Here is a 27,374-nt window from a genome sequence, read left to right on the forward strand (position 1 = left end):
GAGTTGATGAGGAAAAATTGAAAGCGCCATCTTTTTTTTATCAAACAATCACTAAGCGCGTATTTCAATGAAAATGGATCAAACCAAAGATTGACAATTTTAAATTGTTTATTAACGTAAATTACAAATATTTCAATATCAAATTACAATTTCAATTAAGCCAAATAATTTAAATGAAATATCAAGAAATGAAAAAAAACAGCCAAAAAAGCAGCCATTAAAATGAAGCCAATTACATGACCTTGGACAAGTCTCAATGTTATTACCAAAATTTAGCCAAAGACTTTCAATAGATGGCGATAAAGTAAAATAAATAAAGCATAAAAATGGTTAAATGATTAAAATAATTAAACCCGTTTTATTATTACCAACAGAAACCAATCAATTTACCAGCAAACTTGTAATATTAATTGATATTTAACCGTTTTAAAAGCCGAAAAGAAACCTTACCTAAACAAATTAAGAGCCAATGAAAGGTAATCACTAAAGAGCGTTAAATGTTTAAAAGCAATTTGTAAAAATTGAACCCAAATTTTTAGGTGAATCAAAACTTGGCGACAAACAAATTGTCAAGATCAGTTGATTGATTGAATTGGATAAAAAATTAGGTTAATTTACTTCAATTGGTATAAAGGTTTAGTGAAGTAACAACAACAACAAAAAATAGGGTTAAATAATTAATCAATTAGTTAATTAATTGAGTAAAGAAACAGAGTCTAAACAAGAGAGAGATGAAGCAAGGAGATTGAGTGGCAAAAAAATAGTAACTAAGGATTTACAAGATGAATGAAAGTATCCAAATTAATGTTAATTGAGACAATTAATAATCATTTTAATGTTACCAAAGCCGAGATAGATGGTTAAGTTACTCTTTGACAATTAGTTTTAATCACTCAATTGTTCAACATCAATACTAGCGATAGTTTTAAAGGCAAAAATGTGAGAACGAATAAAAGGATAAATTTTTTTGAAAAAAAACAATCCACTGAAGGAAACTTTATTCAACAATCTAGAACTTGATTTGCGCTGTTATCAGTTCCAAGAAAAAAAGTTGCATCGGATAAAACAATTTTGCAATTTTGCATGAGAAAGAGAGAGAGAGAGAGAGAAGAAGAAGAAGATCAAGCAAGATGAGGTAAAAGATGAGGATGAAGGGTGATGATGAAAGGTAGGAAAAACGGAAAAAGAAGAGCAAAAAATGAATGATAAATGGCGAGCAGAAAGTGTTAGTGAGATAAATGCTCAAAACTATATATATTTGTATTTATATTGTTGGGTGTCGAGTGTTTGGGTCTAACAATGTTAAATATTGTTTTTCGTCGTCATCGTTTTCGTCATGTTTTTTGCGTTTCGTTTGTTAAATGCGGTTTCATTTTGGTAGCGAATTTTTGTCATCACGGTTTTGCGATTTTTTATATCAATTTTCAGGTGAAAAGAGAGTGAAGAGTTTAGGTAAATTGTCATGTATTGTCTTTGAGTGAAACAAGATGAATTTATAAGAAAAATGTCAACATAATGATGATTTTTGTTTGCAATTTTTTACGATCTTGTCATGTTAAGTTTTTTTTGTCGTCTTTTTTGTTATCAAATGTGATTTAAATTAGTTTTTTTGTATCTTTTTTTTTTGCTTCTTTTTTGTTTTTCTTGTATTAATTGTCACTTTTGTTTGCTTTGAAAATTTCTAGTAATTTTTTGGTAAAACTTTTTGCTTTTGTGTTCCACTTTTTCATGGATTTTCAATTTTTTCTTCCTGCTTCAATAATAAGAATTGAGATTTCATCAAACTGCTGTCTCGATACTTTGACTGTTTTCTGAGTCGATACTTCGATTGGTCTTTCGTTTATTGGCCTCCAGTTTATCCTTATCCTCGTCAAAACTAAAACTATGAACCACACTTGAACTTCCACTTGGGTCTCCTGCTAAAGGAGTGCATTTACTTGCTGGTGACATCATGGAGCCAGTGTCAAGGGAAGCTGATTTCATGGCTGCTGCTCGACGGAGGAGCGATTGAGGAGGAGGATTCCTAGAGTCAACACCGCTCCTAAATGCGTTAACAACACGAATCTGGTGATAGAAACAGATGGATCAACAAACAACGGAAAACGAAGGTGAAGATAGAGTAACCCAAAAAGGTTAAGAAAAAGGAAAAGAAAAACAAAAGAGAAAAAAATTAGACAAAAAATTAACCAATAAATTATTAATCAGATAAATAATAATGAAACAAAAATTAATAATAATAATAATAATGATAAGACAAACAAACATTGCATTGAAAAGGTTGTACTTTTTTAGTCTCAAGTTATATTTTTGTTTTAGTGTTTGAGTTGCAGCTGCTTTTGCTGTCCAGCAAATGTAAATATTACATGGGAAATGATTCAATTCAATGGGAAATGGTGAGGAAATGGAAACATAAAAAAAGTATTAATATTAAGAAAAAGGTTAGCAAAGTTGAACGGTCAAGCACACAAAGCGTTGCATAGTTTTTAAACAATCGTTTTGGCCAATATTGATATTGACTGGAAATGCAAACTTTCAAGATTCAGCTTTTGTTACAGATAAACTTTCAGGTGTAATTACGTGAAATTGGTGCGAAATGTACACTCGAGCTTTGATCTTTTTGTAGTTTTTGAACGTTTGAACTAGGAACGTGAAATTGTGATTAAGTGACTTATTTACTGATTGTGATTGTGATTTCTTTCATTTTGTGATTGTGATTAGGAATTGGTGTGCATTGACTGATCTTCAAAGGAAAGTGAGCGATGTTTTCCCTCATCACTTGGCGATAGTTGTGAAGTGCATTGAATACCATTGACGATCAATTCAACATTTTTGTCTAAATACAAAGTTTTAACGAAAAAAATATATACAATAATGATAATGGATTGAATAATGAAACAGATATGAACAACATGAAACACACAAAGAGTGGATAAAATTGAATGATTAGACTGTTTGGATGCAATGGAAAGTGAATGAAAAATGAAATGAAAAATTGAATAAACATGAAATAGTGAATCAAGATTTGTGAGTTTGAAACACTTTTCACAATTTTCTTCCTCTTCTTTCTCCTGGAAACATGAAAATATTTTCAAAGTGCGATGAATAATAATAGCAATAACTGAGAGGCTCATTTGCTCATCATATTATTTCTTGCCTTCCCTGACTTTTGTGTGCTTATTTTTACTTTCAAAGTTTCAAATCTTGCCTTCTGATCATGATGATGATGATGATGATGAAGCTGATGAGGCTGATGAGGCTGATGATGATGAATAACAAGAAAAGGAAGATAGACAAAAATAGAGAGAAAAAGATATAAAAATTGAAATGCATTGCCTAAATAAATAGGATAAAAAAGAAACACAAAGAATAATAACATTTTAATAATAATGAACAATTTGATGAAGATAAGAAAGAATAGTAATGATCCATCCTACATTATCATGAAAATTACTCACCATTCCAATGAAAGATGAAATACCAATGATAATACACAATATTCACAGGTTAATCTTGAGCGCTGAGAAATCACTACGCTCTAAAAGGCTTCTCGGTGTTCCCTAGATGAACCGATTATACGATATATAATTGTATTATTTACGATGAAAATAATTTGTTTCATCTTTTGTTTTGTTTTTTTTTCATTGTAAAATTGTTCCTCGTTCAAAGGAGTGAAAAAGTCAAAGCTGAGTGATCAATTTTCAGGGAGTGTGAAAAGAGAAGGTGATAATGATGATTATATATGTGAATTCATTGTTAACTATACATCATCATTATCATCATCATTCGCTTATTCAAATATTGGGATTGATTTAAAGTAATAAATGGTTCAGGCAAAAGCTTCTTTTGGCTGTTGTCTAAGGGAAAAGGTTAAAGCAAAGGTTAATAATAATGCATTTTGTTTTGTTGTTAGCAATGAAATGAAATCAATTTAAAGGAGAAGAGATGAGAAGACAAAAAAGGATGATGATGAGGAGGATGGAAATGATGGAAAGTGAAAGGTTTGAAAAGGGGGCGAGTTGCAAATGGTTGCAATCAAAAAAGTAAGATGCATTATTGTAATCAACAATTATGAGAGGAGCAAATATTGAAATAAGTTATCATGAATTAAGAGGTGAAATGAATGGAATGGCAAGATAAATTGAAGGTGGAAAAGCAAAAGGATGTCAATTTCCAGAATTGCAAGTGAAATGGAAGCAAAAATGTGAGCGATGTTGACATTTAAAAAGCTGTTTGGACTCAAAGTGTGTGTATCATTGTGTTTGTGTGTGTGTTCTCAGTGTGACAAGATTCGGGTGTTAAGTGTTACAAGCGAGCGAGGACTGTTACTCTCATTTAGTATTCATTAGTGTTTCATGTTTGTGTGACTTGTTATCATTTTTTTGGTTTTACGGTCAATAATAATAACTAAAATTGATCAATTTGGTTAAAGTGAATAAAAATTAAAGATATTGATTGGGAGAAGAAGAAGCTTACAGCTTGATCTGTCGCACTTTTGCTGTAGGGTACAGGAATCAATCGATCCTGCAGTTCACCTCCGATGACCTTTGATGGACGAACATGGACGATGAGAAAGAGAGAGAGGGTAAAGAGACAAAGAAAAAAAAGGGGAAAAATAAAGAGAATAAATGAAAAGGTAAGAAAGAAGGTGAAAAAGGGTTGAAGGGACGAGGTAAAGAGAAGAAAGAAAGAAAGAGAAATGAACATTTTACAAAACAAGTGATTCTAGGAATGAATTCAATTGGGTCTGATAAGGTTGAGGGTTCATCCTCATGACAATTGTGTTAGGTTGATCTTCATGAAGGGTAAAAGGAAACTCTAGACGGCGGAAGACGCACTTGTTAGTCAACTTGTCGACTTGGTTAAGGTTTGCGCTATTTTGTTATTACTTTTGGAACTGGTAAATGAGTAATAACAATGTAATTCAATTTGTTTAATTGATTATTATTTGTGTTGTAAATTAAATAATAATAGTAATAATAATAACAACAACTAACAATGTATTACAAGAAAAGAGACAAAAAAATGAAGACATGAAATAAGGAGTCAAAGGATAAATATAAGGTTTGCTTTGCTATATATTTACGGTAACACTTGAGTTTTTTTTATGTTTCAACAATTTAATTAGTCGATCAACTGAATTTACGTTTTTAACAAAGTTGCACTTTAATTGTGTTTTGTATGTTCGTCGACAATGATTTTTTGGGTTTTGCCTTTTGCGTTAGTTGCTCGTTTGGATATGAAAAGAAATGGGATAAAATGTTATGATTGTATTACAATATAAACTAGTCTAAACAACGAAACATTTTTTTTTAAACATTTAACATAATTTCGCATTAAAATGACTGTTAATTGGCAAATTTAAATAAAACTACAAATGTTAATCTAATTTTGTTTTCGTGCTCTTTGTTTTGAGTGTCTTGAGTGTGTTTCGAGTACTTTGTCATTTGTTTACGAGACTCATGTTAACTTTCGCATATAAAACACCATTTATCCGAATCGACTTTTTTTTAGATAACAGCGCTTCCATAACTGACCCTTAAAACCATTAACTTAACGAAACTATGTGGGGCGAATGGTTGAGCACCAATGGTCCGCCTGTTAATATTGATGATTTTGGTTTGAAAGGTTATGATAAAAGGTAAGGAAACAGGTAAGAAATGGGGAGAAAGAAAGAAAATAGAAAAAAAACGTAAAACAAAAATAAAGTAAAAACAGAAACAGAAAATTGGGTGAAAATAAAAAGGGTTACGAGGAGCAACTTGAACCTTAGGCACAATTAATTGATTGAGAATTGGTCAAATCAATTGAATGTCTGCTGACAATACTAATCACTGTTTACCAAACTCTTCAATCATTTTGGATAAGCAGAAGTAAATAACAGAAAATAATGAAAACAAAAAAAACAAAAAGACATGAGAGACAGATGAAAATGTAAAAAGCATGAAATGAAACAACAAAAAATGGGTAACATTTAAGCGCGTATTTTCGGGGTTTTGGTCATTGTGTTTTCAATGTTACCATTTAATCTTTTATCAAAATATTGACTTAATCATGACTTTAGTCTTTGACACTGGACACAGTCCATTGTTATTGTTTACTCCTTTTCAATTTTATGTTTTTCATGTGTACCTTTCGTTGAGATTCAACTTGTGAATAGATGAAAAAGGTTATTGAATGATTGACTCTTTGAATCTTGAATGATAAGAGGTGAGGGATTTTTGCTTTTATTTTGTCTCTTAGTGGTCAGTGAATGGATAAATGTGAATGGTTTCAATTTCAAGAGTGTGCGAGTGAGTGTGTTAATAAGTGATTGTGTGTGAGTGAGTGAGAGGTTTTTATTGAATTTTGAAAAAAGATGAATTTAAATAACAATTGTAAATCGTTTGTCAACCAATTTCTTATATTTTTTGTGTTTGCAAGATTTCGGTTTCTTTTTTTTATTCCTATGATTGAACAAATTGATAAAGATAAAGAGGAGGGAAACAAAGAGTTTTGCTTGTTAGGATTGACCAATTGTCGAGCCACAGCTATCAATTTATTAATTATGATTGAAGACAAAATGATTTAAGGTAAAAGGGTTAAAGGATGGAAACATGATGAAGATGAAAGAGAGATGAATAAAGATGAATGGATAGAAGCAAGGAAAAGATGTAAAGAGGACTGAGCTTTGTTTAATCGTTGTTTTCATTTCATTAAGAGTTTATATTTTAATTCATTGTAAATTGTCGATCTCAATTTAGAATCATTGGGATGATTAATCTATATTCAAATGATTTATTGATAACTAATGAGTATATTTGTTGTTTTCTGGTAAAACTATTATATCACTATAATAGTAATAAATGATCTAGTTAGTTTCGTTTTGTCCCCGGTCCAGAAGAGGAAAGTTACTCAAAGTTATGAGGATTGACCAGAATAAACTGGGAGTGAAGGGAAAAAGGGAAATGTTTGATAAATTATGAAAAGAAGGAAAAAAGGTGGAGAAAAGATTAGATTAAAGGATTTTATTCTTTTGATCCTCATTTTTTTCTCTCTTTTTCTTTCAAGTTAATTAAGGAACACTCATTGACACTTTTCTGTCTCTTGAAATTGGCTGAAATAAGGCGTTGAAGACAGTTAAGCTTCAATATTGACACTAGTCTTGGAATGGTTTTTGTATAGCAATAAATAATATTAATTAATATCTAATACTTAGACTTAATGATGATAAAAAAAGTTTCGTTGTATTGAGATGCGAATTGACTCGACAGACAAAAGGTGATGAGGGATAAAGATGAAGATGGAGAAGGAGAAGGAGAAGGAAGCAAATGAAATGAAGATAAAGGTGAGGAGGAGGAAGGAATTAAAGCAAATTTCAAGTGTGCATTGCGATTCCCTTTAAGATTATAATGTTAATCAATTAGGAGTAAATTGTACGATTATAAATATTGGTAGGAAAACCAGAAAATAGATATTGATAGAAAATGCGAAACATCAATTAATCGTTAAATGAAGCGTTTTTGTTTGTAAATGTCAGCGAAACCGAAGCTCACGTTGGATGTAAAAACAAAAAATAGACAACAAATAACTTGGTTTAAATTTTTTCGTCTCGATATTTTAATATTAATATATTAATATAAATATATATATTAATATATGATAAAAACAAGAAGGGAATGAGGTGGGAGAAGGAAACGGATCTTTTTCATGATCCAACAGAGATTTAAAGATAAATATATATATTTATATTGATAGCAAAGGGTTGAAGAGAGAGAGAGAGAAGAAGAGAAAGATTGGAAGAGAAATGTTCATAATAATAATTAACTGCATATTTTTCATCTTTTTTTACTCAAAGGATGGTGAATTAAAATGTTCATCCTTTCAATTTGTATCTAATAATAAAAATAAACGGAACAAGAAACAAAAAAATTGTTGCAATCGTATTAAAAGCTGTGCATAAAATTTCATTCCTTGAAATTTTGGTTTCAAACTTAAAACTCAATTTTATACAAGCCAACATCAGTTTGAAGGCAGTAATTTTGACGAATCGTCTTCAACAGCATTTTCATTTATTCATGTCACTTTTTGACCGTCATTTGAAGTCACCGAAATTGGATTTTTGTGATGATTTTTTGTTTGTCTTTTGGTTTCTCTTTTTGTTTTATGATCACTGACTAGGGTTGTACAGGGTTTTACACATAAAAAATTCAGTGGATGAAAGGACAGAGGTCACTTCAAGTGCAGTGTACAAAGTATTATCAACTAGAAATTAATTATAACATTAACATTGTTAACTGTGCATAACGGAGTGACTGTCCCATCGATTCACATAAATTTCTGCATTTACCCTGTTCTTTTCCTTTTATATATATTTTTTCATTTGGTTGCTTGTTAAATTGATTACATCAAGTACAAATTAAACTATGACTCTCCATTTATCATGGTTAGCTTGATCAGCATACAGGCGGACAACATAATCATGCTTCTATACTCGTCATGTAATTTTTTTCATTGATGTTAACAGATTTGCTTTTTTTGTTGTGTTTATCAAAAGAAAAAAAAGATTTTTGTTTGTTACTCAAAATTACTTTACTCTCTCAAATGCTTGTTTCATGAATACGACTAGGTTCACTTAGAAGATGATAGCCTTGGACTAGAGGGTTATTTAATGCGGCCTGAGAACGATTATTGCTAGGACCAACGGGTGATGGTGAGGAAGAGCTAATTGATGTTGGGTTAGATCCTATGTTGCCTCCGCCTATCACTGGTTCTCCTGATAATCCGAATGAACGAGACTTTGGTCCACCTGAAGCTGCCAATTGCCAACTAGACAAAGGAGCACTTTTACTTCGTTCTAACTCTCTTTGACGAGCTGATGTCGCTGAATCTACTCTTGCCGACCCTTCTGAGGTTAAGGTTGAACCAGACTCTCCGAAGGGTCCAACCATATTACCAGCCAGTGTTGCCCCACGATGAAGAAGCGGTGGATGACGTCGAGTTGGTTGAATACTAGTGGTGGTGTTGGTTGGTGTGGTGGTGGTGGGAGTAGAAGCATTAGTGGCATGACTGTTGCTATTGGAAAGAGCTGTTGGGTGATCCCTGCTTGAATGGTGCTGGTTCATTTGATCAACTTGTTGTTGGTGTATCTGCTGGTGCAGTTGCTGTTGAGATGGTGCTTTGCTTGAGCAACTGTTGATGCTAAGATCATACGGATAATCGTATAGAGAAGAAGTTTTGTCATCCTCATCGATATACGATATATCGGACATCGGACGAGGACCAGGATGACTACGACTGGTTCTCAGAGAGTGTAAACTATGAATGCTACGTTTGTCTTCCATATCTTCCAAAGTGCTCTTAAAAGCCCTGACTACTCGAAGCTGTTTGTAGGAAGAGAAAAAATAGGGCAGAGGAAAGAGGCAAAGAGCAAGAGGGAAAAATTGGATGATACAATCATCTTCACAACATTTTCGGAGCCTAACAATTATAACTCAAAGCGAGGGCACCGTACATAGCACGTGAGAGAGAGAGAGAGAGTGGGTAAAGCAGATTAATTGATTAACCTAAAAATTAGAGATTCACAGAGAAAAGATATAAATTGTTCCAAGTGAATGAAAAAATTTACACTTGACATTTTCATTGATGCACTTGATGTAATGTTTTTTAGTAAACATAAATTAATAAATAATTTATGCAAAATCAGTTTTAAATGACGGCAGTAATCATCGAGAGCAACTAGATTTAAATTAATGAAACCTGAAATTTCATTTTCACCGCCATTTCAATGAAATGAAAATTTTGCGCAAGAGTTAATCTGTGATTTAAATTAATCTTAAACTTGAAAAGGGTGCATGTCTATTGGGAAATCAATCTTTACTAGCAAATAAATTATTGTGAGCATGACAATGTGCTATTCATGAAGAAATATCGATCTTCTTGAGTTGAATCAAGATACCAGGAAGATTGAACTAAAAGAGTGAGAAGCAAAAGAGATCCCAAAAAAAACTGGTTCTCTTCTCACTTGGAAGAGAATGAAATGTCGATCGATTTCAACTTGCCTCTTTTTTCCCTGACTAATGCTCAGTACCGAGTCGGCTCTGTTTATTTTCTGGTTCTGTATTACCTAAGATTTTTTAAGGTCATGTTAAGGTTATACATGATTTGGGTTCAAAAATTTGATTACCAATTATTAATGAAAACAGAGCAAATTATAATCAACTGGCGATAATAATAGCAGCAATAAAATAATGAAACAAAAAGCAAAGCTAAAGGATGAAGGCAAAAAGTATCAAGTGAGAGTAGCATAAGTAGTAATAGTAAAAGTATAGTAAATAATGATGGAAGTAGCAATGAGCAAAAGTAGTACTAGAAGTTATAATAGTAGTAGTAATAATAATAATAACTTAATAGAGTAAATGCTTATTTCGGCCGATTCTGGTATTCAATAGGTATTAGGATAGCGGAATTAATTGTAAATTTTTCATCATTAGATTTGCATGTTTCTCCTTCTCCAGACTAAGATGTCACAGGCAAGGAAAGGTAACAGATAAGGAAGAGTAGTTGACTGGGAATTGAACAGGTTTATTGTACTGTTGGAGTTTCATTTTTGTCTGTGGTTGGGATTGAACAAAAAACTCTGTCTCAATTGCTTATCAATACAAGTGTTAATGTGTTAATCAAATTAAATGTTATCATTTGTCTTGAATAAATGAAAAGTGTGTGAGTGTTTAAAGTGTGATTTGTGTGAGTATTTTCATACTTGGAAACATAAACAACGAAAAAAAGGTCATTTAGCAAATAAATATTTTGTCCCTTAATTTTGTTATCAATGAGTGCGAGAGTTTAGTGGATAAAAAAGTGTCAATTAGTGTGTATTAGTGTGAAAGAGAAAGAAAGAAGAAAAAGAAAGAGAAAGAGTGGTTTTTTGTCTTTTGTTTAATGTTGTGAGTGTTCGAGGGCATCAAAGTGATTTAAGTGCGTGTGTGTGTATTGAGTTATTACTTGTTTTTTGTCATGGTGTTTTTTAATATAAATTTGTACATATTAAGACAGGGGAACAACGAAATAAATAAAACAAACATTGATCTTGCAATTTACTAATATTTAGTTCGAGAGAGAGAGAGAGAGATCGAAAGATTAGTTTACCCAAATGCATTCTAGTTGAGTTACCTTTGCGTTATTTATATATATATACTTTTTGCGTTTTATATACATATATATGTATATTTATGTTTATGGTTAATTTGATTACGGGTTAAGGTAAGTTTCTCATTTCTCATTAAGAACAGCTTAAAGGTAACAAGAAACAAGAGCAGGATTAAAAGATAGGGATGGAGAAGAAGAAACTATTGAGATTCTTCAAGGGAACAGAGGATGAAGATGAAGATGAAAGATCGTTAATAGGAAGAGAGAGAGGAAGAAAGAAGAACAATTTGAAAGAAAATTGAAAATGATGGTAATTGTTATCCCTATTTGTTGTTTGCTTTAATTTATTATTGGCACTTGTTTACACCCTTACAGTAAACGTTGAGGTTAACGTTCATGTAAGAGGGTTTTTATCATAGTTTTTTGGCTTAGTATTTGTGGGCATTTTAGGAGTTGAAAGGGATTGAATACTTGCTTTTGGTTAAGCTATTATCGAGATACATAACCTGAGATTGACAGAGAACAGGTAAAAGTGCCTTGAGATAAAGCTGATAGAATGCGTTTGCAACAATTTGCTGATTGTTTAGTGAAATACATGCACACGCTAAGGATTGTACGTAAAGGAGGTGAAATGTGTCGTTAGAAACATTTAAGGGAGGATTTTTGGAGCTAAAAGGTGATGAGAGATGATGGAAGAAGGAGAAAGGAAGATGATAGAAGTTGATGATTTTTCAAATTTAGATTCATTAGGATGTAACAAAGAAATCAGAGATTAAATGAAATGTTCATTATCACTGTAATTATTGCAAAAAAAACTCCTCGAGTCTGAAAGGCATAATATTACCAAGGGAACACCAAGCTATATTTTTATCCTCTTATTATAATTCAAGTGTGATTCAATCATCAATAGTCTAAGTTAAATGTTGCCTGGTTTTTTCAACTTTTGTTTTTTTCACTCATTTCTTATTGTTTTTACATTTATTTTGTTTGTTTCTTCATATAATTATAATTATTGTTATTCCAAATAAATCTCTCAAAGTCCTAGAAAATTTTGTGTGTTTCCTCAGCAAAAATTGTCTTAATAATATTCTTGGATGGATTAATAGCTGAAGATGAAGATGATGTAAAGGAAGAGATGGATGAAAGTAGAAGGAGTCAGAAGATGAAGAAGAAGCATAACGAGGAGAGAATCGAGGTCAATTGATTTATCGCTTGCTGTATTTTGTTTGTGAACAATTTTGGGCGATTACAATAGTTATTATTATTATTATTACTATTATTATTTTATCTAACATTGAGTTTGTTATTGATAAAATAGTTGGTTGAAAAAAAAGGAGCTTTGCAAGGTCAACTTAGTCTACCTTTGGTGTTCCCAAAATAAATATTAAAATCAATCTTGAACAAAAAAAGAGCAATGAATCATTGGTATCTCATAATAGCTCAACAGCATTATTTGAAACTGAATTTGCTTTTTGTTCTGTTTGAACAATAAACTCACTGAGGAATTAATTTAATAAAAACAGATGAAAAACAAAACAAAATCTTCAGTTAATTTACTTTCTGTTCTGACCTCATCATACTTAAGTATTTATAACGACAAGAGAAAGATGGAAGAGAAAGAGAGAAGTGAATGGAAAGATGAAAATTTTGGGTGAGAGCATGAATGAGAGAGAGAGATGAGAAGGAAATCGAGGGATGAAAATGATTGAGTTGAAATCAAGTGAAAATGGAAACTAACAAATTAATCTGATTTATATACGAACGCTAGATGGACTGTCTTTTTGTTTTCAATTGCGACTAAATCTGTCTTTTTTTGTGTACGTTTTCAGTTATGTTTCATCAATCTCTGTTTTAAAATGGCTTTAGCAATCAGCCAAAATAAAAATCGACTAAATTTTTTAGGTTTAGTATGATTTTTGTATAACTAAGAGGCATTATCATTATTCTGTGTGGCATTATTAGCCAAAGAGGAAGAGAGTGATGTTTCTGCTTGATTGGTTGACGAGCTTGGTGCTGTTGTTGATAGTGCTGTAGTGTTAGCTGAAGTTGCTGTAGCTGGAGCAGATCCGACAACGTTGCCAACGTTACCGTGACCGCTGCTGTTGCTGCTGCTGCTGACGCCGCCGCCGCCGCCGCCGCTACTGCTGCTGCTACCAGCGACTCCAATTGCACCGGGCCCGGGAACCGATGTGGCACCAGTGGGGGACGTAGGTGACCCTACACTGAGTCTTTTAAGACCTAATTGCTGTGCTTGGTGCTGTGCCTGGGACACAGTCTGGTTGTGGAGTTGGATCAGACATACCTGGGTCTGTAGCCTGGTTAAACCACGGATCCAGAGGATCTGTCCAGTTCGTTTAACATCCTGTGATAAAGATCCGCTGGAACCATCTTCCACAAGTGAACTTCGAGCAGCCATAATATCTTCTGGTGTTCCACTTCCCCATGTAAATTTTTTTGGTATCCTTTTGGTTGGCAGGGTTGTAATTAATTGACCCCAAACAAGGACGCCAACTCCGAAAAATATGCACCAAAGCCATTGTTCTAATGATAACCTTGCTGTAGAAAAAGCTCGTCCACCGAACTGTACAATTATTATCTACAGAAAACGAAGGAAATGAAGAGAAAAGAAAGAATAAAAAATATTACAATCAATGGAATCAATCTTTTTCTTCTTATTGCTTCATTTCTTTGACAATCTTTTTTTTGTTATTCTCGCCTCTCTATTGTTCACCAACAGAATCATCAAAATGGAAAGCAATAAAATATATATTTATTAGATAATGAGTAGAATACCTGAGCACCCGCGGTGATGAATAAAATGGAATAGAATATGGGATTGGTGAAAAGACCTTCAAAGATGTTTCGTTCCCCATGAATTTTACGGGAATTGATCTCATTGAATAATGTCATCATTACGAAAGTATTGAAAATGATAGTAAAATGTTGCGATGGTGGCGCATTCAATGGAGCATACATTCCAGAGTCGATATCAAAAAATTTATCACCTATTTGAAAGAAGAATTGAAAAGAGAAGAAGAAAAGAGTTGTAAATGGAGAGAAAGAGAAAATTAACTTTTGAAACTTTTCTCATTTTGTGGTGAAAGAGCAAAGTGTAAAAAAAAAGTGATTACAATTGGGAATGAAAATGGTTTAGTCAAATGGTTTATAATGCAAAAAGGCACAAGAAAAGGGTATGAAAATTGCATAGATAATGAAATACAGTAACAGTTTGATAAATCATCTTTAATTGATTACATTCTTGGGTTACCCAAAGGATTGTCATCAAAAGTAGAGATGAAAAAAAATTGGTTCTGTATTTTTTTGTGCTTTTCAATGATGGCAATAACAAGAGCAAAAAAATAAGCTTCAACCTTAACAATAAGATTATCATTTTTACTATTCAATGTAATGAAAGTAAAGATGAAGAGAGAGAGAGAAAAAAATGTTCAATATGAATAAAATGGATGAAAAGAGGACAGAAAAAGAACAAGAATGGAAAAAGAGGAGAAAAAAAGTTCTGAAACTGATTCAAGAACCGGAAATAAAATAGTGGGATGGATTTTGGAATCGAGGTAAAGGAAGTAAATACTGGGAATAGGAATTGTTGATTGGATTTATTGCTCTTTTCGGTTCAACTTTTTTCTATCAACTTGCTCAGTTTGATATTGGAATCATGAATGATAATTACCTCCAAATAAAAGAAAAAAGATTATTATTAATTGATAAATAGCATGGCCTAGAATATTTTTAAACATAGTTCTCGATATGAGAGGTTTAGTCCGTCCATAGGGTTTACGTAAGAGCAAGGCTGGTGTTGGCATTTCCGTTGCTAGTGCTAAAGAGGCTAAAGTATCCATAATTAAGTTAACCCAAAGCATTTGTACAGCTTTCAGTGGACTGTCCTGTGGTCATCATAAGTGTATAACAGGTGTAGATGTAACATGAAAAGAGAGAGAGAAACGAAATGATTAATAATTTTTTTCCTTTTCACTTTTGTAACTTCTTTTTGGAGAGAGAAGAAGCAAAAAAATATTTCAAAATATTAATCAATTGGTACAGAGAATCAGACTGGCATCAATCATGTCAAATAACATCGAAATTGAAAATTCATGATTGTTAATCATCTGGTGTTATAATCTGATTACTTCAAGACTAATATAGCAATAGATTGATATCCTTTTTATTGCCAACACTAAGTGGGTATTACATGTGTTATAACAAAATGCTGCTAGCTGACGTTGGTTTTTTTTCAATAAAACTGGGTCAAGCATAATTGGCTTTGAGATATTAATCAATTTGACAATCATTGAGAAGGAAAAGAAAGGTTAACATGAAAATTTATTGTAGCTGACATGAAAGGCTAGGAAAAAAGGAACAAGCAAAAAGTTTCATTGAAAAGGTAACGTTTTGTCTGAGCAATTTCATTTTTTTGTTTTTTTCTCTGAAATATATTGAAAGGTTTTCAAGTTGACAGAAGCACTTACTTCAATAGCACAAGCACCAACAAAGGCTACAATAACGGCAACAACATTAACGGTAAGTTGAAACTGTAAAAATTTGGCAATACTATCGTAAACGTTTCGTCCCCACATAACGGCTTTAACAATGCTGGAGAAGTTATCGTCAGTCAATATAATATCAGAGGCTTCCTTGGCTACATCGGTTCCAGCCATTCCCATGGCAAAACCGACATCAGCCTTTTTCAATGCAGGCCCATCATTGGTACCATCACCGGTAACCGCGACAACCTCACGGTTAGGGTTAAGTTTACTTTCAATTATATGCTTCACTAAAATATATTTGTCTGAGGGCGATGATCGTGCTAATACACGTAAACGAGGCCAAACTTTATCAAACAGGGCCTGTTGAACCTGTCCCGCTGAATCGCGAATACGCTTGTTAAACTCTTTACCCTCCAAAACAATAAACTCTTCACCCGGTTTAATAATACCACATTTCATGGCAATTGATCGCGCTGTATTGACATTATCACCAGTTACCATGCGAACTGTTATACCTGCCCTTTGACATTTACGAATTGCATCAGGGACCTGCAGAAAAAAAGGGTTGAATGAAAGGATAAAAAAAGAGAGAAAAGCCAGAAAAGATTAAATGATTGTAAAGATAGCAATTTAATTTCAAACCCAATAATAATGATCGTGAAACAAGCAGAATAATTTTATTCCAAGTTGTCTGTCAATAGATTTGTTTGTGAACCGTTCAACATGCGCCGTTGTAAATTTACTATTTATATTATCATTGTTATGAGATTGTTTTGCATTATTAAATGAAATTTTATGTGTTCACCACTGGTAAATGGTAAAACAATGGAGCAATCAAATAAAGGGTTTCATGGTTGCTTAAATTGCAAGCAAAATAAAGGTTATTTAGTTGTGCATCTGTTTTAATCAGTAACACATCATCATCATCAACATAATTATTAACATAATAATCATCATCATCATCATCTATAAATAGCACGTTTCACGTTCAGTAGTCCATTGATAATTTAATGGATTCTCTCATTGATTATCTTTCCTTTTAATGTACAAAAGCTTACCTCAGGTCGGACGGGATCTTCGATGCCAAGTATACAGAGACATGTTAATCGAGAGATGATAAAATCTTCATCTTCCCAATTTGGCTCTGTTTCGATTTGAACCTCATTTGAGGCTCGAGGCTTGCGCTTAACAAAATCCTTAAATGCTACGGAAATGGTTCGTAAACCATAACTGGCCATTGGTTCAATTACATCATTAACCATTCTATCTTGATCTTCTTTCGAAAATCTTTCCACTTTTCCTCCCTTTCCATAGATAAACATACACCTTTTCAAGACTATTTCAGAGGCTCCTTTTGTGAAAACACGAAAACCATCAGGGATTCGAATGACCGTGCTCATCGATTTACGGACTGAATTAAAAGTATACACTTTGTACAATTTATCCTCCGGAATTTCATCCCGTTTGGTTTGATAGTCTTTTCCAAGGGCAAGAACAAAGCCCAATAAAGCGCACTCGGTTTTATTACCAACATGTTTGGGAAGCTCACCAGGATTATCAGGAGGCTGAACAAAAAAAAACGAAAAAAAACGACAAGAATTATTAATCAAATAAAACATCAAGAGTTAAAATTGGTTCATCGTTGCTACAAAACGTTCAATATATTGATAATTGAGGAAAGTTGGTGAAGAGGAAACAAAATGTACAGTTGAATCTAAATTAAAATCAAAATACCATTGAACAGTTTTCTGAACTTTTATCCATTTTCAATCTTTTTTTTCTTAAATTGCCGTCTTTAAGTTGAATAACTTTTTGTTTACTTCCTTTCAACAGATTATTGCTTTTCTCTCGTTTACCTTTGGATATTTTATTATAAATAATAAGAAATGTCAAAAAAGGAGTGAGATTTATGAGTGAATTGCCATTAAGAGAATACCTATAAACAATGATTGATAATCAACAGCGATTTGATAGATCAGGACAGTTTATTTTGTAATAGATGATGAAAAGTATATTGTATTGAGATGTTTTTTTTGTTAATAGCGTTCATCAGCCTTAACCTAAGGGCTTCCAATGTATCAAGTAATTGAGTCTTCCCTTTGTCCCAATAGATATTGTCCTTTTAGATCATCTCAAGAATGGTTTGTGTGTTTTTATGCAATCATATTAATCGGAAAATGAGTTTAAAATCAACAATAAAGCAGTCAAAATATGCAAACAAATGACATGAAAATTGAGTTTGTGATTAAAGAAAAGAAAGAGGAAAATACTGTTCAATACTTTGAGATTGTCAAGTCATCAAGTATCATGTAACTAGGTTGAAGTACAGAATGAAAGGTTATAAAAAGGAGAGAGAAAGTGAATAACAAGGAAACAATGAGGTTTCTAAGTTGAAATAAATGAGCTGAAAATAGATATTCAAGTAAATGAAGAGAATGAAAAGTTGAAGCTAGAAATTGATAAATTATTGCATTCAATAATTTTACCAGAGTTATTTGGGTGCAAACCTGGTTGAGTGTTGAAGGAGAGAAGCAGGGAAAAAAAGGTTAACCCAAAGATGAGATGAAAAGGTAAGTCAGCAAAGTGAAAATGGGAATAAAAAAATGAGGTAAAGGAAAGACAAGAAGGAAAAGATGAAGATGATGATTAGATGATAAGCAAGGAATTGATTAGATATAAAGTGTAGAGGATTGCTGTTAACTTCAACAGCAATCTATTCCATAGGAATTTACTGTTGAAAAGGATCAATGGTGGGCTACCTTTTCATTCCAAGATGGCCTGAATCTCTTTACCTTCTTTCTTTTCATCATTTTCCTCTTTCCTTCCTTTCTCTTTCTCACCTTTTCTCTTGACTCTCTTTTTTTTCTAGGTTACATAAAAATCAATATTGGCCTCAAAATGATTCTATTTTTAGCTGACATGCAAGTCCAGGTAAAGCGCCTTGATTCAATGAAAATGTTATCTGAATAGAAAGAGATGAAAGTAGAGACGAAGTGAGCATGAAGAGAAGACAAAAAGAGAGAGAGAGGAAAGAAAGATACAAGGTCAGGTCAAGTCTCGATTCACAAATAATCCGAAATGAAATAAACGATGAATTATCAGCCTATCAAAAAGGATCGTTTGCTCAAACTCAATTATGCTTATGCAAACTGAATCACTCAATTAATCTGTAATAGAGCAAAATGTCCCAAAAAACTGGTAACATGAAAAACTATTAATTATTTATTAATAATAATCATTTCTATGAACACATTTTTCACCCAATTGTTCAGTTTTTTCTTCTTCTTCTGATTTTCTCTCGTTTTTAATCTTTTATAGATCTTTTTATTCAATTTTGAAACAATTTTCCAGCTTATTTTCACGCGTTTTTTGTTCACTCTTTTAGCTAAAAATATTATTACATTTGGTGGTTGTAAAAGGTTGAAAAATATTTAACAATAACACAAATTGAGCTTGTAAGAGACTATTGTATTTACTTTGTCAATATTCATGAGACCTTGGAGTTGCTCATACTATTCAGATTGAATCAATGTTGACAGCTCAGTCTACTTGATTCGTCAAGGCAATCAATTTAAAGGTATCATCAAGTAATTCAATACCGCTCAAGACAAGAATAAGGAAGATAAAAATGGAGAGAGAAAACGATCAACTGGAAAAAAAGAGTAAAAACGTCAGCTTCGTACGTCAGAGAGTTTTAAGTAAGTTTGAAGTGCAAAAATATAAAGAAAGGAAACACTTTTCGTTTCCTTTCAAATATTCATTATAAGATAGTGATTGAAATTGCAAGTTTCAAATGAAACGTTTCCTTTAATAATTAGAGAAAAGTTACTGATTAGTTATTCAACTTGATATCAATGCAAATGATTGATTCCTCTTTCAACTCGCAACCAACAATTGAAATGCAATAAAATTATTTCATGACGACGATCATCGTAATAATAAAAAAAACACAACAACAATATCAGCCTTAAGGCAATATAAATAGAGAACACATTCTAATAATTTGGGTTAAGAGAAGTACAAGAAAATATCAATAAAAAAGATGAAGATGATTGGAAAGATAACCTGCAAGTTAGCACGTTCATGATGAGCAATGAATATTATCATGATCTTGTAAAGGTAAATGGATGGTTATCTGGGCGCAAAGTGATGATAACCAAATAAAATCAATGTAATGTTAGTTAACAAGAAACGAGGTTTTAGCTGATGAAACCTAAATCAAGCACAGAAAGCAAATTCAGTTGTTACTCAGGCGCATAAAGAGTGAGAAAAATGAGAAGATAAGGGATGAGGAAAAGCATCGATATTTGTGTAGACCAGTGTAGACTTGAACAAGGAGGTTAAACTTGTGAGTGATGCTTGGTTCCTTGGGAAGGAGTGACTGGGAAGGGTAGAAAGGAGGAAAAGATAAAAGAAACTGGATAGGATAAAAAGGAGAGAGAGAGAGAGAGAAAAAAAGTTGATGATTATGATGATGGTGATGATGATGAGTATGAAAGGATGAACAAGGGGAACATCAGAACATTCAGGGAAAAAGAGTATTCCTGAGTATGCCTTTCATTTGTATCCATCAAGATATTGATTTTCCCTCATCTTTTTTCTTTCCTGTTTTCTGTTAAGATTCAACGATGGCCCGGATCAACAACAAATATAATGGTGTGTCAACATATATTTTTTTCAAATGCTTAAGGCAAAAATGCATGGAAAGATAAACGCAGTCCATAACCTTTTATCCGCCCTCAACATTCAATTTCAGTATCACAATCACAATCATTCTCATCTTCATCAACAACAACATTATCATTTTAGCCATGAAAAGAGAAACATCACAGTCAACATGATACAATGAGGAAGAGAGAGAAAGAGAAGAAGAGAGAAGATGAAAAGGTTAAAAAATAAGCTCTTCTCTTATACTTTTTGTTATTTTCGGTTGAACAAGTTTTGAGTCAAAAAACAATTCTGCTAAAGTGATTTTCAGCGAAGACGAAAAGCTTATTTTTTCACATTTTTTTCTCTTTTTCTCATCACCAAGAAGCTGTTATCTTGCAAAGGCACAGTAAGGCGACTATCATGAAAACAAAGAATCAGAAGAATCGAGTTTTAAGAGGGAAAACAATGAAAGTAAACAAATCTTTTTCCTGGAAAGACAAAAATTTGACCGAGAAAAAAAAAGTTTGGTCCGTTTAAAGAGTAAAGCAGAAAGTGTTCAAAGTTGAAGGTATAACAAGAACTTTTCTTGTCATTCTTATGGTTCCTCTCTTTTTCATATTTTTCATTCTCAATTTTGAAGGTAAAAATGACAGAAGCAGATATTTTTGTAATCAAGAAAGTTTAATTCATTGTTCACTGAAAAGGAGAAACAGAGAAAGGTTGAATTATAATGAAAAATTTATTATTCTTATCATGAGTTTAAAAATGAACTTTATAATCTTATTGGTTAGCCTTATGCAATTTAACTGGAGAAGAGAGAAAAAAATAATATCATTATTGAAATGAAGTTGCAAGTGACAGGAGTCGATTTACGTCATGATTTTTTTGCTTCATTTCAAATCATCAGATCATATTTCCATGTTATTTTACCATGTTGACTATTTCAACCATTATTTATTCTTGTAAACTAGGAAAGGTCAAATTTGCCCTCAATTTGATGGGATAAAGGGTCTACTTACATTGTAGACATAATTCAATGCAAATTCAGTATTATTCAATGAATACAGAAATAGTTGAACCATGAGAGGTTGGAATTAGACAAAACACTTTTTTACAATAACAAGTAAACACAGGGAAGAAAGAAAACAAATCTTGTATATTACTTAATTCAGAACTTTCGATGAAACTATCATTTTAAGTTCAACTGCAAGTTTATTTATTTTAAAATTGCAAGTTTTACTCCAAGATATTTATCGTTGATAATAATATCTATTATTTTGGTTCAACAAAAGTTGTTGGTTTATCCTTATTAAAATCATACTTTTTACACCATTTTTTCATTCCAATTGCACTTTTCAGGTTTTTATTTCTTCCTGTCGCTCAGGTTTTGTTTTGATTAGAGAAGAAAAAATTTGAATACAAAATAATAATTCAATGCATTTTGAAATGAATTTTTGCGTAACATGATGTACAGAAATAATCTAATTATTGTAGAGATTGATATTGAAAATGGGTTTTTCACCTTATTTTTTCTTCGAATTGTCATTCTTCAATCTTTCATATTCAGATAACTTTCATCTCATGAGAAATTGTGAGAGGAAAATGGGAAAATAAAAATTCCAACAATGGAAAATTTCTTATCATCTGTAATCAGATTCAATTTTATCACAGTTCAACATCAGTGATACAATGTTACTGTTAAGATGAGGAAAAATTGAAAAGCAAAAATGATGCAAAAAAAGACAAACAAATAACTAATAATGACATTCAATATTTGATGTGAAGAGTGAATTGTTTTTACATTTAAAAATGTCGATTGAAATGTTTTCAATACAAAATTGATTCAAAGGCTGGCAATGAAAATAACGATTAAACATGAATATGAAGAAATGATATCATTAAAAATGAGGCAAAATGGATGCCAAAGATGCATAAGTTTTATCAAAGGAATGAGAAAGACGGCGAAAGAGAGAGATGAAGATGAAAGGAAAGTAGATGAAGACGATCAAGAGCAACTCATATCGGTTGGAACTTTTTCTTACTTATTTCATCTTTTCTCACGTCTTTTTACTCATGTCTTTTCAGTTGATAACATTTCATCTTGCTCTTCTTCTCATCCTCTTGATCTTCTTATTCTTGAACAAAACATCGAAGCACAAGAAAGCAGCAAAAAAGAAGAAGGAAAAGAAGAAGAAAAAATGAGAACAAACGTAAAGATATATTTTTACAAAAGAGTTTTCTAGTTGTTTTTTGCTCCTTCATTCTCATCCTTTTCTTCAACTTTCACCAGCTAATCGATCATATCGATTGGTCCTGTGTGTGTGTTTGTCGATTGCTATCTATAAGTAACTCTAATGTCTCGATGGAAAACGCTTAAATATCTCATTATCGACCAAAAACAAAGATTTTTCTTTTCTTCTTTACCCAATTGTTATGAGTTGATGACACGAGAATCAAACGAAAAGAGTTATCATTAAAATACAACAGATTTTAATTCAGCTCAATATAAACAAACTGGTTCAAGATGACGATAAAAACGAATATAAATGTTGAAATAAAGTTAGTGACTTATGTTGATGAAGGAAAAAAATATAATGATAATAAAGATGGTCTGAGTTTTGTTCAACCTTTGGCCCAAAAACTGGCAAATCTCGAGACTAAATTTATTCTGAACTTTTCTTCCTCAGCCTTTTCATCTTCTTCTTCTTCGTAATCTTCCTCTTCACAGTTAGTAAAACTGGGTCGTAAACTCAGCTATTCTAGTCTGTTCCTAACGTTATGATGCTATTTTTGAATTACTTTTTTTCCTCTTTCTTTCTCTGTCTGCCTTTTCGGTATTTTAGTCATCATGAGCATACAGGGGAAAAACTTGAAACAGCAGAAAGATTTGAACATTCATAGCAATAGCCTGAAGATAGAAATAGCAAAATGCGAAGAGAAGATGAAAATATCAAAAATAAGCAAAATGTTATCACCATGAATTTTAAATTGTGATTCATGTTTGGTTATCTTTTTTTGCTTCATCCATCCATCTAAAAGATACATTTGGCTTGAATGTAAATTGTTTCAAGTTCAGGATTTTACTCTTTGACTTTCCAATGAAAGTTGAAGGTACCTTTTACACAATCAATCTTTATTAACATATGAATGTCCATCAATTGAACAAATATTTCCAATTCCCAAGACTGAGTTAAAGTCAATTATTAATTTAATTACAATTAACCTTAAGGGAGGTATAATTTGCACCTACGTGTGATGATTGAACATTTTGATGACCATAAATCCGCACTATCAAATTGATTCTAATCACGAATAGGAATCGTAATCAGGCAAATTGAAAGTAAAAGTGAATGGGAGAGAAAAAGCCAAGAAATGAATTACTCTTAAATCAATGAATAATAGAAAGGGTGAAGAAAAGTTTCAAGGTACATTTTTTACATGAGTAGAGATTACATCAAACATTATCGCCATGAAAATATTAGATAATTGAGTATAAATGAAACGTAAAAGTGATATGAAATATAGAGGATAAAAAGTGGATAAAATGCACAATTCAACAATTATCGCCATTTCATGAGACAACAAGAATTGTCTGAGTAAATGAAAAAAACAAAAAGGTTAACAAAATGTTCAAGATTTGCTTAATTTTCAGTAAAGTGGTAATAAGTTGAAGATTAGAGTTGCACATGAAAAGTGAAAATTATGATTTTAATTTTATAATTTAGACTGCAATCAATTAAAAGGTTTTCTTGCTAATGATGATGATGAAGAAGCCAAATGAGAATCAGAAAAGGGAAACATGATGATGATGGTGATGAAATGAGAAATGACAAGATCCTAAAAAAAGCACAAAGAAACTAGCCAAAGAATCAGGAATAATCATCATCATTATTAATAGAAAGAGTAAGTGAAGCGAAATTGTAAATTAAAACATTTTACATTTTCCAAGATAAACTGAACGGGCAAACCTTTCTTGAAATCTAATTTTAAATTCAATTGTACTCAGTCATATGTAATAGAGTTTGATATTAAAGTGGAAGGTTGAATAAGTCATTCAACCAAACAGGCAATGACAATTGAACATTATTACCAATATTGATTTACTATTGATTTAACTAATTTGTGATTCTTGCTTTTTATCAAATCTTATTTGCATTATTATTTTTCTTGTTACTCACACACACACACACATGCAATCATCATTATCATCTCTCATCGTTGTTTCAATTCAATCTGTTTCTGATTGTTTCTTGTGACTACTTCAGAGTTTTACTGTTTCTTGTTCAGAGGTTTATATTCACTGAAAATCAAATAAAATTGAAAAAACAAAACAAGTGAAAACAAACACACACACAAATAACATAAACATCAATCGAAATAGTATCATGGAATAATTTGAGTAAAGAAAGAAAATGAAATTGGTTACTGGATAATATTGAAGACCAATTGAAGACACTTAAACACTTATCGAGATAACACACATCAGACAAGATGATAACAGAGCAATGAAGATATTGCTCAAGGCTATTGAATCACAATTTAGGACATAACTTGAATCAGCAAACTTTCTGTTTGGCTAAATTTTAACTCCCCGAATCTTCATCATATTCATGCCTTTTCTCATGCAACTTTCCAAGATACCATAACTTTGAAAGATACTGAAACATCAATTGCATCTTCTTGTGTGAAAAGCTAATTTGATAGAGAATCTGAAATCTTCTGAAGGCAATGTTTTTTTTCTAACTTTTACTTTCATGGGTTTTGTTTATTTCATGGCTTAAGTAGTGATAAATTATTCTCTTCATTGAGAAAGTTAGTCAAATGTTGAAGAAATGGTGAAAATAATGTGAAAAACCTAGAATTATGAGTAAAATGTTTAACTTGAGAGTGAAATGTTGCTTTTTTCTTAATTGAGCAAACCCTTAACGTGCTATTAACGTCGATCAATGATCTTTGTTCAACTGAAAATTAAAGGTAAAAAGAGGCGATTTTCGTTGGATATAATTGCCATTACTTAACATTACTTATCAAATGGGAAAAGAGTAACGAAGGTTAATTATTTCAACCATCTGAAAATGTTTGATGAGACGAAAAATGAGATTTAAAAATGTATTGGGAATGAGAATAATTTTGATAGCAATTGTTGGGAACATTTTAACGGAAATAAATGAGTGAAAATGTTTAACCAGGAGAGTAAAAGTGCAAGGGATAAGGAGATAGTAAAGATGATGATGATCAAGATGAAGTGTAGGAAAAGGGTAAAAAGTTAAATTTAGATTGGTGAAGATAATAAAGATGAAGAGAGAGAGAATGAGAAAGAGAAAGGAGAAGATCGATTAAGAATTACTGGGAATCCATTGAGTAAAAGTATGCATTGAGAATGAGTCAACATGGCTTCCAATGTTTAATAGCATTGGACTGGGAAACAATCTAAATATTTTTTGTGCTCTCTCTTTGTGATCGATCCCTTTTCAAAGCTTAACTTAAAGGATAAATTGTTCACTAAACTGAGTAAAGGGAAGAAGATTGAGAAGAGAGAAGATGATAGTCTCATCAAGCTAATCATGCCTAAGTTTTTGCTTCATCATTCAGTTGATCCTGCTTGTCCGGCAATCTGATATACAACCATCATTTGTTTACTATCCGTTTTACAGTTAACCAATCAATTTTTCTGACTCCTTATTTGATTTGACTTGATTTGTCAAGCAAACCATAGTTCAATGTATTCTGAATGTTAAGTAGCAAAGTTTTAAGAGCATCATCCACTTATACAACTATTGCATATTAAATGCTCTATGATTATTGCTTTACTTTTTTTTCAAGGAAATGAAGACAATGAATTTTGAGTTTTCATCATCAAATGAATTGATGAATGAAAATCACAAATTAGTAAAATAATGTTGAGTCAACATTAAATAAAGCAACTTTTTAAGGATTATTTAGTTGAAAGGAAAGGTTAGTTTTTGTAACAAAGATGTGAATCAAAGGTATCCATGATTTGCTTTATAACTTAATCGTTGAGATTTTGTCTGCTTTGGTTCATAACTAACTGTTCAAGTAACATTTTGACGCATGATTGAAAGGAAACACTCATTCTCGGCCTTTTCGCTCCATTACGCTTCCCTTGGACCGTAACTATAACAGATTCCCTTACGATCAATGAATGCTTCAACCAGATTGATAAAAAATCAACCAATCATTTACATCAATCAGTCAAAACAAGGATAGCCAATGGTATACTTTTGTTTTTGTTTCAACGGAACAAGAGGGACGGAGATGATCATCATCATCATGATGGTTGTGATGACAAGGAAGAGAGAGAGAGAGGGAATAAAGAGTCAAACGTTAATGGTAACATAGTAAACGAACAAGAATCATTTGTTAAGATATAATCAGAATAAGAAATGAACAAAGCATAAGTTATACGAGATTGAAAGATGTTTATAATAATTTTATGATTATGATTATGATGATGATGATGATGATACTGATCATCATATTATTAGCCAAAATAATGGAATCAGATATAATCATAATGAGAAGAAGCGAAAAAAATTACAACAATAATGATGTTTTATGTGATTAAAAATGGTTAGACTTTGAATCTTGTGTAACGATTTTTTGTCTTCATACTGAATAAAATGTTAGTTGAGAGGTTTCAAAGAGAATGTTGTATTCACTCTCTCATGGGTATTTCATCAGGATAATAATATTAACACAGAAGAAGTGATTTTGTGTGAAAACACAACTTTCATTTCTCTTTTTTTTCCTCTGCAACCATTTACAACTTGAAATTCCTCTTCAGAGAAATATTCATCAGTTGATATAAAAATAAAACTGTAAACTGATTGTGAAAAGTCGAAAGAAAGGTTTTCAAGTAAACTTAAACAAATTGAGCTGTGTGTGTAAATGTAAAACTTGAATAGATGAGAGATTAAGTTAAAAGGCTACATTTTGGTTTACAGTAGGATTAAGATTGAGTAGAAATGAAACAATTTTTTTGTTTTCAAGGCTTTTCAACAATTTTTTTACATGATAAGAAGGATATATGAATGAATGCAGACTAAAGATGAATTGGGTAAAATGAAAGTCAAAGTG

At 31.9% G+C, this 27,374-nt stretch overlaps 1 protein-coding gene across 14 annotated transcripts in view; it reads right to left on the reverse strand.

Moving 5' to 3' along the window:
• Window positions 1–807: 807 nt before the first annotated feature.
• The window catches only part of LOC107371074 (plasma membrane calcium-transporting ATPase 1), a 44,737-nt gene continuing 18,170 nt past the window's right edge, over window positions 808–27,374 (reverse strand). For 3 of the 14 annotated variants that reach the window (XM_089267948.1, XM_089267946.1, XM_015939040.3), the window contains 7 exons: window positions 16,685–17,191; window positions 15,609–16,175; window positions 14,813–15,026; window positions 13,918–14,129; window positions 13,427–13,720; window positions 4,474–4,542; window positions 808–2,064 (listed from right to left, as the gene is read on the reverse strand). In XM_089267948.1, the coding sequence (XP_089124074.1) occupies window positions 1,780–2,064; window positions 4,474–4,542; window positions 13,427–13,720; window positions 13,918–14,129; window positions 14,813–15,026; window positions 15,609–16,175; window positions 16,685–17,191 (2,148 nt within the window). In that variant the 3' untranslated portion in view covers window positions 808–1,779. Of the gene's footprint in view, window positions 2,065–4,473; window positions 4,543–4,920; window positions 9,360–13,426; window positions 13,721–13,917; window positions 14,130–14,812; window positions 15,027–15,608; window positions 16,176–16,684; window positions 17,192–27,374 lie in introns of those variants that run through there. The other 11 variants (XM_089267950.1, XM_089267947.1, XM_015939041.3 and 8 more) reach the window with 4 other exon arrangements.

This window comes from Tetranychus urticae, chromosome 2, assembly GCF_039701765.1.
Source record: "Tetranychus urticae isolate SD_2017Ah chromosome 2, NJAU_TeUrti_SD_1.0, whole genome shotgun sequence".
Classification (NCBI taxonomy): domain Eukaryota; kingdom Metazoa; phylum Arthropoda; class Arachnida; order Trombidiformes; family Tetranychidae; genus Tetranychus; species Tetranychus urticae.